The 17,599-nt window shown below is 43.0% G+C and overlaps 1 protein-coding gene across 1 annotated transcript in view; it reads right to left on the bottom strand.

The window, feature by feature from the left end:
* Positions 1-6,633: 6,633 nt before the first annotated feature.
* Positions 6,634-17,599, bottom strand: part of nol11 (nucleolar protein 11) — a 34,675-nt gene continuing 23,709 nt past the window's right edge. The window contains exons 15-18 of the mRNA XM_080209374.1: positions 16,150-16,228; positions 15,246-15,338; positions 12,817-12,924; positions 6,634-6,870 (exon numbers count right to left, since the gene is read on the bottom strand). Of these exons, the coding sequence (XP_080065500.1) occupies positions 6,757-6,870; positions 12,817-12,924; positions 15,246-15,338; positions 16,150-16,228 (394 nt within the window). The 3' untranslated portion in view covers positions 6,634-6,756. The remainder of the gene's footprint in view (positions 6,871-12,816; positions 12,925-15,245; positions 15,339-16,149; positions 16,229-17,599) is intronic.

Below are 17,599 nucleotides of genomic sequence, written 5' to 3'. Positions count from 1 at the left end.
GGTCGACTTATTTTTCTTGACCAACATTTTTTAAAAAATTGCATTTTATTTGCAGCGACATTCTGTTTCGATTAGAAACAAATCAGTGCGACTTCCAGCGCCGCCAGATTGCAAAGCGAAACGAGAGCGCGGAATCCATATTGTGATTACTTTTCTCCGAAGCACCCGTTTGGTCAAAACAATCCCAAGATTGTCTCGCATTTATTATTTTCTTTCCTTTGAATTGATTTCTTTTCGAGCATCTGCATCATTTATGACACCCCGTAAATGTGTGAATTGAGACCATCCATGCCTATAATCCAGCAGAAAGTTAAAATGATCACATTTTAGTTACTTAAAATTGCTGCGTTTCTTCAAGAACAATTCGTACATTGAGGGTGCTGCCTCCCATCGAGTATATAACACATCGCAAGTACTGCACTTTCACAGGCGATCCCACTTATGGGATGTCTCTGTCTGCAAGTCTATGTGACAATGCCAAATCAATGAGTTGTGTTGAAGATTTTGTCCCAATGGTCAATTTTAACGAGGTAAGACACTTAACCACAGTTGAGCCTGTTATCGTAGAATGGTTGCAGCACCACTGGTATCTGTCCTTGTCCTCTGAAGGAACATTTCACCCAGCCACTCCCCTGACTGTTCCCTAGAGCCCGATAATGATACATTTCCCTTCTGAAAACCTCAATTGACGCTGCCTCCAACATTCAAGCAGCACATTCCCGCTCCCTGACCATTGTCACCATTGCTTCTTCTGCCAATTATCTTAAATCTGTGCCTTCTGGTCTCAATCCTTCCCTCCATAGGGTCCAAAATCCTGACCCCCCTTGATTTTGAGTATCACCATCAAATCCCCCCTCAGCTTGCTCCAAAGAGAACAGTTCCAACTTCTCGAAGATATTAAAGACTCAAAATATCTCAGATGCTGGAATCAGAAATTTTGGAAAATCTCAGCTAGTTTGACAGCACCTGTGGAGAGGGAATAGAGCCAATGTTTCGAGTCTGGATGAACATAATGCTGTCACACACACTGAGATTTTCCAGCCTTTTCTGTTTTAGTTCCAACTTCTCCAATCTATCTGCATGATTGAAGTTCCTCAACTCTGGAACAGTTCTTGTGATTATTTCCTCTAATGCCTTGATGTCTTTCTGGGAGTGTGATGCCCAGAACTGGCTGCAATACCCCATAGTTGAGGCCAAAATAGTGTCAGAGATAAATCAGCAGTTATATGGCTTGAGGGGCTTTGCACTGTATCAAACATGGGGGCAGCACTCTATGAACTACAGCTAGTAAGGGGGGGTGAATCTATACTGTTGGCATCATTCTGTGTCACCCTCAAGCCTTCCAATGTAATCAATCCCCACCCAGTGTGAATTGGTCTAAATGTATTATGGGCCAGGTATTTGGAGTTTGGTTGCAGGTGAGTCACGATCACAACAGAACAGGCTGAAGAGACCTTTGCCTGATCCTAAATTCTGAAAATAATTCTAACAGTTTAAAATTCCAAAGCAAAATCAATGGCACCTTCTAAGTTTGTGAACTATACTAACTGGAAGGATAAAGGCAGCAGACACGTGAACACCATCACCAATGTGTACCCAGTCCAAAATTCACATTATCCTGACTCATTTCATCTTTGATGATCACTCACTAACGAGAATGATTGTCCACCTAAGAAACTCTGGGTTACTGGTCATGGGTCCTGTGGTCCTTGCGTGGCTGATGAGCCAGGTCCTGAAGCTGAATCTTTGACTGCACACTTGGCAGGCGTTTCCAGGAGGTGGGTTTAATCCTTGAATCCTTGATCATTGGTATTATGCTCTCAGGCTACTTTTCAAGGCCTCCTCTTGCCGTCAGATGTCCTCAAAGAATTGTGTCCCTTCAATCAGGAGGTTCCTCCAAGTAGGTCTCTTCTGAGCAAGGGTCTCCCAGGCGTTGACACCTGTGTTGCATTTCATGAGTTAAACCTTCAGAGGGTCTTTGAAGCACTTCCTTTGTCCCTCTTGTTCAGGAGCCTTTCTTGAGCTTGGTAGAGATTTGTTTTGGTAGTGGAAACACTGACATCCTAAGCACGTGGCTGGACGAGTGCAATTAATTTTGGCTGATTATGGCCTTGATGCTGGAGCTCTTGGCTCCTTAAAGGATGAAGTTAGGATGCTTATCCTTAGTTATATTGGTGTTCCACCACTGTTTGAAAGTTTAAAGTTTATTTATTAGTGTCACAAGTAGGTTTACGTTAACACTGCAATGAAGTTACTGTGAAAATCCCCTGGATCAAAATCTTGGAACTCCCTCCCTAACAGCACTTTGGGTGTACCTACACTACCTGTACTGTATCACCTTCTCAAGGGCGATTAGGCATGAGCAATAAGTGCAGGCCTAGCCACTGATGCTCACAACTGATGAATGAATACAAACAGCAATGATACCCGACCAGTCCAAGACAAAAGGAAGATAATTGAAACTTTATGATGCACAGGCTGCTTTTGTCTTTTTGTTGAATGCATCATGAAATTGCAAAGCACTGGCTCACCAGCAACAACTCACATTTATATATGTTTTCTTAACAAAACATTTCATGGTGTTTAACTGTTTGAGGTTCTGATCCAAACAAGACAAGGAAGGAAATTAATAGAAGTGACAGAGTTGCTGTTGAAAAGGAAATTTATGAAGGTGATTTAAGCATCCCATATATTGAATCTGCCTCCATTGTCTGTTCCATGTTTCTGTAACCCACATTGGCTACAGGAGAGGGATTAAGTTTGATTCTATTTTCTGAAGTTGTTGATTTCAGCCTGGCCATTGTAACTGACCTCATGTTGTGGAATAGAAAAGCTAACCAGGGTGTCAGCTCACCAAGGCCACCCCCACTTCTTGCCTTCAAACAACTGCAAAACCTCAAACAGACCATAAACCTGTTGGACTTTAACCTGGTTTTGTGAGACTTCTTACTGTGTTTACCCCAGTCCAACGCTGGCATCTCCACATCGTGCAGCAGACTACCCAGCCTTCAAGAGAACAGTGACCACGACTCCACCCTGCCACAGCAACCTCTGCAAGTTGTGCCGTATCATTGACATGGATGCCGTCATCTCACTTGAGAACACCATGATATACAGTACATACTCTTGCAACTCAGCCAATGTTGTCTACCTGATACACTACAGGAAAGGATGTCCTGAGACATGGTACATTGGCGAGACCACACACAGAGGCTATGACAATGGATGAATGGGCACCACTCGATAATCAGCAGCCAGGAGTGTTCTCTTCCTGTTGGGGAACACTTTAGCAGTCCAGGGCATTCAGCCTCTGATCTTCAGGTAAGCGTTCTCCAGGGCAGCTTTCACATCACACAATGCAGGATCCCTGAGCAGAGTCTGATAGCCAAGTTCTGCACTCAAGGACGGCCTCAGCTGGGATCTTAGATTCATGTCATACAAGTCACCACGACTTGCCTGGGCTTGCAAAAATCTCACTAACTGTCCACACTTCTTTAATCTGTGCTTAACCCTCTCTCCACTCGCATTGTCTGTACTTGTAAAGACTCGTATTCCAACCATTATCTTGTAAATTGAGTCTGTGCCTACGTATGCCCTGTTTGTGAACACAACTCTTTACTTGTCTGAAGAAGGAGCAGCAGTCTGAAAACTCAGGCTGCCAAATAAACCTGTTGGACTTTAACCTGGTGTTGTGAGACCTCTTACTGTGCCCACCCCAATCCAACACCAGCATCTCCAAATCAATTTTATTTTCCAGCTGAAATGCTCCAGTCTAGGTGACATCCTGATGAATCACCTTTGGCCATTTTCCAGTGCAATCACAGCTTTCTTATAGTGTGGCAACAAAAATACCATGTGGCCTAACAAACATTTATACAGCTCCATAATAACCTCCCTTTTAGTAACAGGTGGGAAGAAAAATGGTGAAATGAACCAACACACGAAACTCTTATGGTAAAATTTATTGTGGGTGCTTTGAAAGCATTGCACAACTGAGCGCGATGCAGGTGAGTGCTCAGTATTCATTACAGACCTTTCCTGATCTAATTGTTTGCATTATTTCATTAAAAACTAGCAGTTATCCTTTTTTGTCTGTTTTGCTCTCCTGAATTTTTTTTACTGCTTCTTTTCCAAATCAAATGAACATAATTCATTAGCATTATTGGAGTGTTGCCTTTCAAGTAAACATTGGCAATTTCTCCACTGCTGTCATTTACAGGTGCCTGCTGGGAGAAAGATGACCAGGAACAGTCAAATGGCATGTCTGACGTATATGCAGAATATGTCAGACATGCCATTTTGTTCAGGCTATCGGGGAAAGGAAGGAGGTTGATGGAACAAGTGGGAACTGAAAAGGATTATGTAAATTTTTGAAGTAGCAGCAGGAAGTAAAATTGGGCTTAGCTTGTGGACATGTGGAAAGCACTTCATAACTAGAATCATAGAACCATACAGTGCCATTCAGCCCATCGAGTTCGCACCAACCACAATCCCACCCAGGCCCTATCCCCATAACCCCATGCATTTACCCTAGCTGGTGCCTCGACACTAAGGGGCAATGGCCAATCCATTAATCTACATATCTTTGGACTGTGGGGAGGGGGGGGGCGGGGGGAACCAGAGCACCCGGAGGAAACCCATGCAGACATGAGGAGAATGCGCAAACTCCACTCAGACAGTGACCCAAGCCAGGAATCGAATCCAGGGCCCTGGCGCTGTGAGACAGCAGTGCCAACCACTGTGGCATCCAACGATGCTTGGCAATGCCTCAGGGGCTAGCAAAGAATACTTTGGAACCTTGGGGTATCCTACAGGTGACACTGATAATAATGTAGTCATGTTGGAACAAATTGGGGAAAAAAAGTCTTGATGTTGTTAAGGAGGAGAAAAGAATGATTGAATTAAAATTTGGCAGGGTGGATATCAGGATGGTGTTAACTCTTGTGGGGAGACTCGAACTACAAGATACCATCCTAACATCCACCCTGCCAAATTTTAAACATTATGATGTTTGCCCATTCACTTGACCTGATCTCAAATAGGTAAGAAATGCTGAATGCCACTTGCCCTCGGAAGCTGTTGGCACTTACTTTGCTGACTAAAGTGCCATGTGCAAACTTGCAAAAGCTTTGTCAAAATCCATGTGAACATCAAATATGCCACTCTTATCAATGCCCCTTGTAACCACCCCCCCTCCCAAAAAGTTCAATCAACACAATCTTTCCTTAGCAAATCCATGCTCTCTTTGGTTAATCAGTGACTTTCTAAATGATTTAAACACCTGTTTGAATATCTTGCAGTAATTTGTCTACAACTGGGGTTAGGCTGACTGGCTTGTAATTACTTGGTATTCCTTCCTCCTTGAATGGTACATTAGCAATCCTCCTGTACCATGTCTTCAGCTAAAAAAGATTGGGAAATGGTGGCGAGAACCTGTGATCTCCTCTCTTATTTTCCTGAGCAGCCTGGAATACATTTCATCCAGGCCTTCAGATTTATCCACTTGTAAAAATGCTAAATCTTTAATACTCCCACTTTACAATTATGCAACCCAATATTTCACATTCTAACTCGTGTCTTCATGTCCCCCTCTTTTGTGAAGACAAGAACAAGGTACAGGTTGTTCTGACTTGAAACGCAATTGGTTCCCAAGACTGTCAGTGTAAGTCAAAATGTTGCAAGTCCGAACTAATTTTCCCATAGCAGCAATCTTAAAAACGCATGGATTGTCTTCTGAACCAAGGTGCAATACCTCACAGAATACAGGAAAGATGAGATCTTTCTTCAGTATGATTTCCGTACAGTAGGATATTTCCCATCTTACAATAATGCCTAAAGATACTTGTACACAATGGAGAAATAATTTGCCCTCCCCAACTTGTGAAAGGTGGCATTTCAATTGGCAAAGACCAACTGTTCACTGGTGTTTGATGAAACAGGGTGTCAATTTATAAACACAGTTAAATGTTGTTTATTGTAACGCGAAAGGCATAAAGTTGAGGACTGCCTGTACTAATTAAGAATCATGCCCATGTTTTTCACCTTCATGTTACTGTTCTGATCTAATCGGTCCCTTTCTCTGTATCTAATAAAACATCTTTGGGGGATTTTTCCTTGCCAATGTTTTTTCATGCCTTTCTTAATTTCCCTACAATTTTATACTTGTCTAGGCTTTCTGCTATATTGAGCTCTGAGTATCTGGTACAACCTTTTTTTTTGCTTTATCTACTCTACGAGGTCAGAGGTTTTGGGGAAAGATAGGAGAATGGGGGTGAGAAACATATCAGCTATGATTGAATGGCCTAATTCTGCTCCTATGTCTTATGTTGTTTGATCTGTGGGGAGGAGGGTTGGGTTTGGAAATTCGACTCTCTCACTTTGCTCTGAATCCTCTATCTTTCCATTGAATGCTTACCATTGCTCTGACATCGATTTACCTTAAAGTAGCTATTTCCAGTCCACTTTTGTCAAATCGTATTGCAACTCAGTAAAAGTGCCTTTTCTCAACTTAAAACCATCACAGTATTAGCATAACCTTCTATTCCCTCCTCCCTTATATCTAGCTTCAAGAGCATCCAAGAGGATGCCTTTTAAGAGGGTTAAGGCTAAGGAGGATAAACAGACAAGGAGGAGTATAAGAAAAGTAGCATTTAATCCAGAGCAAAATACATCTGAAGAAAATTAATATTTTCACAAATATAACTCAAAGTAAACAAATTAAAAGATGAAACATTTATTTAACAAATTTGTAGAAAGCTAAAATATTTTGATCACTTCAATAGAATACAGTGCGTCACTCTTCTGCGATTTTAGTTCACGTACGTTCTGCAGACTGCCTTCAATCTTGCTGAGTTGAGAGCAAAGTTTAACCTGCCAGAGAGGGGAATTCAAAAAGGGTAGATAAAAATTAGCAGCCGCAGTAGTTCTGTATATGCTCAAGATCACAAATTACATATCAGTACTTGTCCACTGTGTAGCACGTGTAGACATCTTATATTTTGCTTTTGTAGTTTGGATGGAGTGACTGTACTTGAGCTTGGTCCTCTCACAAACATTTCTGCCTTATTCTCAATCTCAAGGTAGAATCGTTCGTTCTGCCTTTCATCAAATTCTGAGGTAGGCCAAATCCCAGCTCAAACTGTTCAGAAGGCCAGTCTAGAGAGACCACATCGTGCTGACCCACATTGAATACATCCACTTGCTTGGCAAATTTAAAATCTTCACTCACTCGCTGCTCAATACTATAGATCCCAATTAACTCCCAATTCTGTACATCTGGCCTCAGCTTTTTCCACCTTAACTGATACTTGGAGAAACATGAGTTCATAGAACCATACAGAGTTAGTTAAGCCATTAGCATGCATTCCCAAAACACCTGCCATAACTTCTCAATCTCACAGAACATTTAGAAGACAAAGGATTGCTAAGAGAAATATGGAATTATAAGGATTTTACAAAAAGTCTCTGATAATCTTTTCAAAAGATACTCAAGGCAAAAACAACACCTGGAATTAAAGAAAACACATCTACAAAGATAGAGAGCTGATTGGAGGTCAGAAAGGACAAGGTGGCACAAAGGGAAGATCCACAGGCAAAACAGATGATGGGTGGGTGGTATTTGCTCAGGATCTGTGTTACAGGCTTCAGTTACCCAAAAATAATCTGGATTTGGAAATGGAGGAAACAATAGGAAGTGCTTAAACATCAAACTGAAGGATTGCTAGTGTGGTTCGGGTGGGTTTAAACTAATGCAGCAGGAGGGTGGGGATCAAAACAATAGGTCAATAAGCATAGAGGCTGCGGATGAGCTTGGGGCCAGGACAAGGCTATCTAGCAGGAAAAGCATTCTGGGGGAGGATGAATTCAGTGGCCCGGAGGACGAGAGTGCATCTGTTTCAATGCAAGAAGCATAACGGGCAAGACAGACAAACTTAGGGCTTTACTGCTTCTGTGGAATTTGGATGTGGTTCAGTGACGGAGACTTGGTTAAAAGGAGGACAGAACTGGCAGCTGAATATTCCAGGGTATAAGTGTTTTAGGCGAGACAGAGGAGGGGCTAGAAGAAGTGGGGGAGTATCAATACCGGTTAGGGAGCACATTACAGTGGTGCAGAGGGTGGACAATTTATAGGGGTCATGTAATGAGTTACTGTGGGTGGAGCTCAGAAATAGGAAGGGCGCAGTCACTATGCTGGGGGTATACTACAGGCCACCCAACAGCCCACAGGGAGTGGAGGAACAGATATGTGAGGACGTTCTGGATTGGTGCAGAAAAAAATAGGGTTGTTGTAATGGGAGACTTTAATTTCCCTGGTATAGACTGGAACATGCTTAGGGCTGGGGGTCTGAACGGTGAGGAATTTATAAAATGCGTACAGGATGGTTCTTTGGAACAATACGTTGAAAGTCCAACTAGAGAGGATGCTATACTGGACCTAGTACTGGGGAATGAGCCCGGTCAGGTCATCAAAGTTTCAGTAGAGGAACATGTGGCAAATAGTGACCACAATTCTGTAAACTTGTGGATAGTAATGGAAAAAGACAAGTGTTGTCCTATGGGTAAGGTGCTGAATTGGGGAAAGGCTAATTATAGCCGGATTAGGCAGGAATTGGTGGCTGTTGATTGGGAGAGGCTGTTCGAGGGTAAATCCACATCAGTTGATGGGGTTGCAGGACAGGCATGTGTCTGTAAAAAGGAAGGATAGGAAAGGTAGGATTTGAGAGCCATGGATAACTAGGGAAACTGAAGGTCTGATCAAAAAGAGAGGCATACATTAGGTCCAGGCAGCAAAAAACAGATGGAGCACTGGAGAAATACAGAGAAAGTAGGAAACGGGGAATTAGAAGGGTAAAAAGGGGTCATGAAATGTTCTTGCCAGACAGGATTGAGGAGAATCCTAAGGCGTTTTATTCATATGTTAGGAACAAAAGAGTTGTCGGGAAAAAAAAAAATCGGACCTCTCAGGGACGGAGGAGGGGAATTATGCTTAGAACCCAAGAAAGTAAGGGAGATCCTAAATGAATACTTTGCATCAGTGCTCACAAAGGAGAGGGACGTGTTGACTGGGAGTCTCTCAGAGGGAAGTGTTGACCCGTGAGAGAAAATATCAATTACAAGGGAGGAAGTGTTAGGTTTTTTAGGGAACATTAAGACAGACAAATCCCTAGGGCCCAATGGCATCTATTCTAGGCTGCTCAGGGAGATGAGAGATGAAATTGCTGGGCCTCTGACAGAAATCTTTGTCTCTTCACTGGACACAGGTGAGGTCCCAGAGGATTGGAGAATAGCAAATGTAGTCCCATTATTTAAGAAGGGTAGCAAGGATAATCCGGGTCATCATAGGCCAGTGAGCTTGATGTCCGTGGTAGGGGAATTGTTGGAGAGGATTCTTAGAGATAGGATGTATGCACATTTAGAATGGAATAATCTCATCAGTGATGGACAGCATGGTTTTGTAAGAGGGAGGTCATGCCTCACAAATTTGGTTGAGTTTTCTGAGGAGATGACAAAAACGATTGATGAGGGAAGGGCCGTGGATGTCGTCTATATGGATTTTAGTAAAGTGTTTGACAAGGTCCCTCATGGCAGGTTGGTGCAAAAGGTTAAATCTCACAGGATAAAAGGAGAGCTAGCTAGATGGGCGGAGAACTGGCTTGGCCATAGAAGACATAAGAAACAGGAGCAGGAGTAGGCCATCTAGCCCTTCGAGCCTGCCCCACCATTCAATAAGATCATGGCTGATCTGAAGTAGATCAGTTCCACTTTCCTGCTTTCTCCCCATAACCCTTAATTCCCTCGTCTATCAGAAATCTATCTATCCGTGACTTAAATATATTCAGTGAGGTAGCCTCCACCACTTCAACGGGCAGAGAATTACAGAGATTCACCACCCTTTGAGCGAAGAAGTTCCTCCTCAACTCCATTCTAAACTGTCCCCGCCCTTATTTTGAGGCTGTGCCCCCTAGTTCTGCTATCCTTTCTAAGCGGGAAGAATCTCTCTACCTCAACCCTATCCATCCCCTTCATTATCTTGTAAGTCTCTATAAGATCCCCCCTCAGCCTTCTAAAGGGTCTTTTTCCGGCTGGAGGTCTGTGACAAGTGTTGTTCCGCAGGGCTCTGGACTGGGACCTCTGCTATTTGTGATATATAAGTGATTTGGAAGAAGGTGTAACTGGTGTGATCAGTAAGTTTGCGGATGACACAAAGATGGCTGGACTTGTGGATAGAGATGAACATTGTTGGAGAATACAGCAGGATATAGATAGGCTGGAAAATTGGGCAGAGAAATGGCAGATGGAGTTTACTCCAGATAAATGTGAAGTGATGCATTTTGGTAGAACTAATTTAGGGGGGAGCTATACAATAAATGGCAGAACCATGAGGAGTATAGACACACACAGAGGGACCTGGGTGTGCAGGTCCACAGTTCCTTAAAGATGGCAACACAGGTGGAGAAGGTGATGAAGAAGGCATATGGCATGCTTGCCTTTATAGGACAGGGCATAGAGTATAAAAGTTGGCGTATGATGTTGCAGCTATATTGAACATTGGTTAGGCCACATTTGGAGTACTGCATCTTGTCCTGGTCGCCACACTACCAGAAGGACATGGAGGCTTTGGAGAGAGTACAGAAAAGGTTTACCAGGATGTTGCCTGGTACGGAGGGTCTTAGCTATGAGGAGAGATTGGGTAAACTGGGGTTGTTCTCCCTGGAAAGAGGGAGGATGAGGGGCGACCTAATAGAGGTGTATAAAATTATGAAGGGCGTAGATGGGGTGAACAGTGGGAAACCTTTTCCCAGGTCAGAGGTGACAAACACGAGGGGTCACAGGTTCGAGGTGAGGGGGGGGGCGAGGTTTAACTCAGATATCAGAGGGATGTATTTTACACAGAGGGTGGTGGGGGCCTGGAATGTGCTGCCAAGCAGGGTGGTGGAGGCGGACACGCTGGGGTCGTTTAAGACTTATCTGGATAGCCACATGAAGACACTGGGAATGGTAGGATACAAACGAATAGTCTGGTTGGAAGCATGAGCAGCGCAGGCTTGGAGGGCCGAAGGGCCTGTTTCCTGTGCTGTACTGTTCTTTGTTCTTTGATGTACAGCAAATCGTGGCAAATGTTATAAGATGTAGGGGGTTAAACAGACTAGTAAAATAAGCAGGTAAATGACAGTAAAAGGGAAAAGAAGTGCATCTTAAAATGGTAAGATCTAACAAGGAGTAAAGTAGATTAAAAGGGGCACCCTAGATAAGGTCATAAAGGCAGTTAGCTGAATTTTTGATTTCTACCACAGGGACAGTGCAAAGAAAACACGAGGTAATGTTTTGTTCAAGGTCTTTGTAGTGTTGCTAACAATTTTGGCAATCTCACTGAACAATGCTTGCAAAAGAATTGGTAATCATGCAGTTTAAGTTCACCAACTAAAATGGGGTTGAGGTTTTCTCTCATTAGAGATAAGGGTTAAAGCGCTTTCAGATTTTCAGTATGCACACAGAGTCACAACTTCCTCAGAGTGGCCATCAGCAGTGGATTGCCACTCTTTACCAACTTACCTGAACTTAAGTTCTCAAGTGCCTGCTTTGGTCAACCTCCCTGACTCAGGCCAGGTGAGACCTGTACAGCAAAGTGCTTCCCTGGCTCCAGCAGCGAAGTGTAAAAGGAGCACAGCGAAGGAGGACACCCCCTGTCCTTGCTTTCAAACAGCATTAGCTTTGGTAAAGCAGGCAGGTTTAAGTGTCCCATTGAAAATAAGAGGCCAGGGAGAAGGTAAGTTTCTAAGGTAAGTGAATGGGATGTGGGGGATTCAGATATCAGCAGCAAAGTCAGACATTGGTGATAGAGATAGTGGGGGCTGTCCTGTTTGGGGCTCAGTTTGGGTTTTTCCAAATAGTTACACTGAAGTTAGAAGTAGTTTTTTCCCCTTTCTTACTCTTTCAGAGTACCAAGGAGTGTACATCTGGCAGAACCATCTGAAGTTAGCTGTGTAAATCATTGTCAGGTGGTTCCCAGTGCAGCACCATTGTCCAGAGCAAGTTAGCCCTTCTGGACAATTGCCAGGTGAACCCTTATCTCTGAACGTCCGACAGGGATTCCCTAGCACATTCCCCAAACCCCCGACATTAGGGAGCCAGGATGTTATGGGCCATTCTTATGATGCCAGGTTAAAGATCAGTCTGATAGACATCTTCAAGGATTCTGAGAACAGTATCCACTAGACAAGGAGACAGTAGAGGGAGAAAATAAATTTAATGAAAAAAAATTAAGGAACAAAGTTAGAAAAACAATTTGAGAGGGTTGTCAGAAATGGAAACCTCTCCCACAAACATTGAAACAAAATCTATTCTTTCAAAAGGAAATTGGGTAGCTGTTTGAAAATTATTTTTAAATGGTATGGGGAGCGAATACAAGAACAAGATTAGATCAGTTTATTAGTGTCACAAGTAGGCAATGAAGATACTGTGAAAAGATGACTGAATTAGACAGGATTGACTGAAAGAAGAGGGACACTAGACAGAGAGAGAAGTATAGAGAAATTTGGAGAAAAGGCAAGATTAAAACAAACCAAAAAAAAAAAGATTTTTGGGCCATACCGTGTCCTTCTGTTCCCTGACTGAAATGTAACGTTCCGGCTACTAGATACCAATCCAAAACAAGTTTTTTTTGGACAAAGTGGTTCAAGTTCCAAGCGAACACTTATATTCAAGAGGATTACTCAATGTATTCCAGCAAGCCTTGCAGAGTGAATCTGATATAAAATACTAGCTCGTACCAGAGGTTGTAAAACATGCTTATAACACGTTGTATGTGGAACATACCTGGCATTTGATTAATTTGTGGAGATTGGTGATTACCCCGCGTGTCTCTGTTGCCATCACCAGCACCGTAAAGTGAGCGTCCAGCAACAGAGATATCCAGTCCAAGACCTGAAACAATGCCAGTATTCAGTTCATGTTCACAATTTCCAAGCATTGACAGTAACCAGCAGTTGTTCTATTCAGCTTTATTTGGTCATTTTCCTCAAACAGGCTCAAGCCCATTTACTATTTTTGGAGCCAAGTGCACCACAGGCATTCAAATGGCTTCTTTTTGCAATACATGTGTTCAGGGTAAATAAAACAATTTAATTACCAAACTGCACTATGCTATTTAAATATAGAGTCTCTATAGTGCAGGAGGCAGCCATGCGGTCTATCAAGTCTGCACCATTTCACTGACAGAGTATCTTAGCCAGGCCCTATCCCTGTAACCCCACACATTTACCAGGGCCAATCCTCTTAACTTGAACACCTTCAGTGTGGGAGGAAACCAGAGCATCTGGAGGAAACCCACACAGACACGGGGAGAACGTCAAACTCCACAGTCAGCCAAAGCCAGAACTGAACCTGGGTCCCTTGCACTGACAGGCAGCAGTGCTTACCACTGTGCCGCTGTAAGTTTTATATTTCTCAGGTTGAGGGCATTGAAGATCCATTTATCTTACAACTTCAGTGGCCCTGAATAGGTGGTAGTGAGTCTCGTCCTGAATCACTGGGGAAGGGATTAGGTGAAGGCTGTAAAGCCATAAATTGCCCTTCCAAACCTTTTTGCCTCTCCACCATCTTTTAGCCAATCCCTGGACCTATATCTTTGACCATGACTTTCGGTCATCCATCTAAAAGATCTCCAATGTGGCTTGGTGTTAAACCCTGTTCAATAATTAAAACATGTTTAAAACTTGGTATGACACTGACAACACTATTCAAATTGCTATATATTGCCAGGCAATGTGCATGAGTCGCAAAAACCCAGCTTGCAGGTGCAGCAGGTGGTCAGGAAGGCGAATGGGATGCTGGCCTTCATAGCGAGGGGGATTGAATATAAAAGTAGGGAGGTCTTGCTGCAGCTGTATAGGGCATTGGTGAGGCCGCAGCTGGAGTACTGTGTGCAGTTTTGGGCGCCGCACCTGCGCAAGGATATTTTGGCCCTGGAGGGAGTGCAGAGGAGGTTTACTAGGCTGATACCGGAGTTGAGGGGATTGAGCTATGAGGAGAGGCTGAATAAACTAGGCTTGTACTCGTTAGAGTTCAGAAGAATGAGGGGAGATCTCATTGAGACGTATAAGATGATGAATGGGATGGATAGGATAGAGGTGGAGAGACTCTTCCCGCTCAAAAAAGACAGTAGGACTAGGGGGCACAGCCTCAAGATAAAGGGGAGGCGGTTTAGAACGGAGTTGAGGAGGAACTTCTTCACTCAAAGGGTGGTGAATCTCTGGAATTCTCTGCCCGTTGAAGTGGTGGAGGCTGCCTCGCTAAATATTTTTAAGAAGCGGGTTGATGGGTTCTTGATAAGAGAGGGGATTAAGGGTTATGGGGAGAGGGCGGGAAAGTGGAACTGAGCCACAACAGATCAGCCATGATCTTATTGAATGGCGGGGCAGGCTCGAAGGGCTAGATGGCCTACTCCTGCTCCTATTTCTTATGTTCTTATGAATCAGACAGTCATGGAGTGAAGATGGTGCTGGGGACAGGTGAGAGGAAGGATATGATTAAACTTTTTATATTTTTAACAACAAAGTACCAGTTTCCATGGTTCTCTTTTCTGATGCTAGCCCACAGACTGCAAATTTTCCAAATGTTATTTCATATCTTGCTTTGGTGGAAGTATGAACGACCTCCCACTGCTGGTCTAATGCCAGAACCATTGTAATATTTACTCAGCACAATGCAGAATTGAACTTCCTCAGTTTGTATAGTTACTATATAGAATTTACAGCACTAACAGGCTATCCTGCCCATCTGGTTGTTGTTAGCCTCCTCCCAGCCCTCTCAATCTAACCTGACTGGCATTCTTCCAATCTTTCCGCCCTCATGTACTTATCTAGCCTCCATTCAAATGTACCTCTGCAATTTGCCTCTGCTTTCTATGTGACAGTGAATTCCACATTGACCAATCTCTGGCAATACAAAATGTGTGACTATTAGCTGGCCAAGATGGTTTCCTTTGTTCTAACATGTATCTGAGTTCAGATCATTTTCCTGCATTAACCATCAGACATTTTCCCACGTAGGTTTGCATTTTTTTTTGCTTTTACAGCGGATCAGAAACAAGTAGGTAACACTATCCATTTACACTTTCCCAAACTCAAGCCAGTTGTTTAATAAATAATTGATTGAAAACAGCACACTATCTAATTGACACAAAACCTGTTATTATCAGCACTAGCTAACTCAAGTATGCATAGAAAAGCTAAGATTTTACATACCTGATTAACTGTGGGAATCCTATCCCCTGGAATCTCAGCACTGGTAGTTTCACACTGTTTCATATAAAGGTACTCCACATATCGGAGAAACAACTGTGGAAGACAAAGACTATTTACCCTGTGGCACAATGTCCATAACCCAAAGATCAGCATGACCCAGTGTTGGATCAAGCGCTCGCCTCTCAATCAGTAATACAGTAAAATCATTGCCCACTATTCTAACCCAATGGATTACGCACATTGATATGCAAAGTCTTCTGTGTCTTTGGTGCTTACATTTTAGCAATCTTACATTTAAACCAAACCAAAATCATCGCCATCATCAGTGCTTTCAGTTTTCTTGAGACAAGAAAGTAAAAATCAGGAGCAGAAATGGGAAAGCTTGAAGCACCAACTCTTGGCTTAAAGCTGTAAAATTAAAAGCTAAAGCTAAAAGTAATAAAATTACAACCTCTGACCCCACATTGTTGACAAATAAAATTAAAATGTTTTCACAGCTGGAGGGAGAAATCAGTTTAAATCAATGAATTAAAAAAACCCTGCATATGAATTTAGAGTGAGGTAGTAGGAAGATCCTCAATTTAAACTCACGTCAGAGGTAATAACCCCCCAAGTAATTCACATGATGTAAACATCAGCTATTTCAAAGATGAGTGAAGAGGTGCCACTGAGACAACCCCAGGTCACTGAAACAAAGCACTTTTGTTTCTAACTTCTCTTTGGCACCCTGGTCAGTACAGATAATATCCAGATCAGCCACACTATAGCAAGTCATATGCAGAGGTCTGACACAGAAAAATATCTGCAGGGTTCCAACTAAACTGCCTTGACTGCAATCACTGAATAATTCAGTTACTCACAACTACACATACAGGCTATTGCAATTTGGATGGACTATACTTACCACCACTTGAGGAACAGAAAGATCTTTGAGGCAAGGCAAAAGGAAGGTTTCACTGTATGAGGACAGCAGAATTTCATTTCTGTACACTGCAGTTAAAGAAAGCTTTGTACCAACACTTAGGATGAAGAGCAGGTCTTCGTATCTTAAAACTAAAGGTCAACGTAAAAGAGTCTGGCAACAATATATTAGTTTCAAATATTGATTTTATCACTAGGGCGGCATAGTGGTTAGCATTGCTGCCTCACAGCGCCAGGGACCTGGGTTCAATTCTGGCCTTGGGTCACTGTTTATGTATTCTCCCTGTGTCTGCGTGGATTTCCTCGGGATGCTCCAGTTTTCTCCCACACTCCAAAGATGTGCAGGTTGGATTGGGTTAAATTGACCCTAGTGTCAAGGGAATTAGCAGTGTAAATGAGGGTTGTGGGAATAGGCCTGGGTGGGACTGTGGTCAGTGCAGCCATAATGTGCTGAATGGCCTCCTTCTGCACTGTAGGAATTCTATCTGATTGGCTCACCAGGGCTAGACTATGTTTGATTGGTCTAGCCTAGAGAAATCTTTTCTCCAATTAACTGCTTGCAATGATAACAAGCTATATTACATTTTAGTAATTGAATGGGTCTATCCAACACTTTTGCACGATTTGGCCTGCTGGAACCGCAGAAGAAAATAACTTTTGGTTAAGTTCGGCTGAATAAACTCACCATCTAAGCACAATCTAATCCCTGCTGTACTGTGTGAAATATTTTAATCTTGTGATTTCAACAATGACTGCAAAATCATTGATGTTAAAAGATTAGGTTCCTCCAGAGATCAGGCTCCACCCTTTTGTTTTTGATAGCACAAACAATTGAATCGTACGTGTAAGGAATTTGAAGAGGCTCCAAATGCCTTATAGTGGCCCATATCTCAGAGCAACAAGACAGAAAACAGTATTCAATTACCACTGGAAACAGCCAGCAACCTGTCTTCTGCCTCAGCTTTTTCTAAAAGCTGTGTGTGAAAGCTTTCATTTTATTCTATCTTCCTCTAGTTTCTGGGTCATGCAACACCTGCAGTGAGGAGTGGAGAGGAATCCACCCCCAGGTTTCTGCACTGCTGCTCAAGTCAGATGCTAAGAGAATGCTGCAAGACTTTCTCATGTTCCACAGCTCAACCAAACAGCATCCCAGGTGGAAATACAAAATAATTAGCAAGCAGATTATCGGAATGGTGGCAGTTTAGGAAAAGGGGAAGTGCAACGTGACCTGGAGTCTCACAGTGGAACAGTCATTGAAGGTTGGTATTCAAGTACAGCAGGCAGCGAGGAAAGCCAATGGCATGCTGGCCTTCATAGCAAGAGAATCCGAGTATAGGAATAATGGTGTCTTGTGGCAGTTATACAGGGTCCTGGTATTGGCTCACCAGGGCTAGACTATTGTGTGCAGTTTTGATTTACTAGTCTGAGGAAGA

The sequence above is a fragment of the Carcharhinus amblyrhynchos genome, chromosome 21 (assembly GCF_965287045.1).
Source record: "Carcharhinus amblyrhynchos chromosome 21, sCarAmb.v2.hapA, whole genome shotgun sequence".
NCBI classification, from domain to species: domain Eukaryota; kingdom Metazoa; phylum Chordata; class Chondrichthyes; order Carcharhiniformes; family Carcharhinidae; genus Carcharhinus; species Carcharhinus amblyrhynchos.
This window is presented reverse-complemented; position numbering and strand designations above follow the sequence as displayed.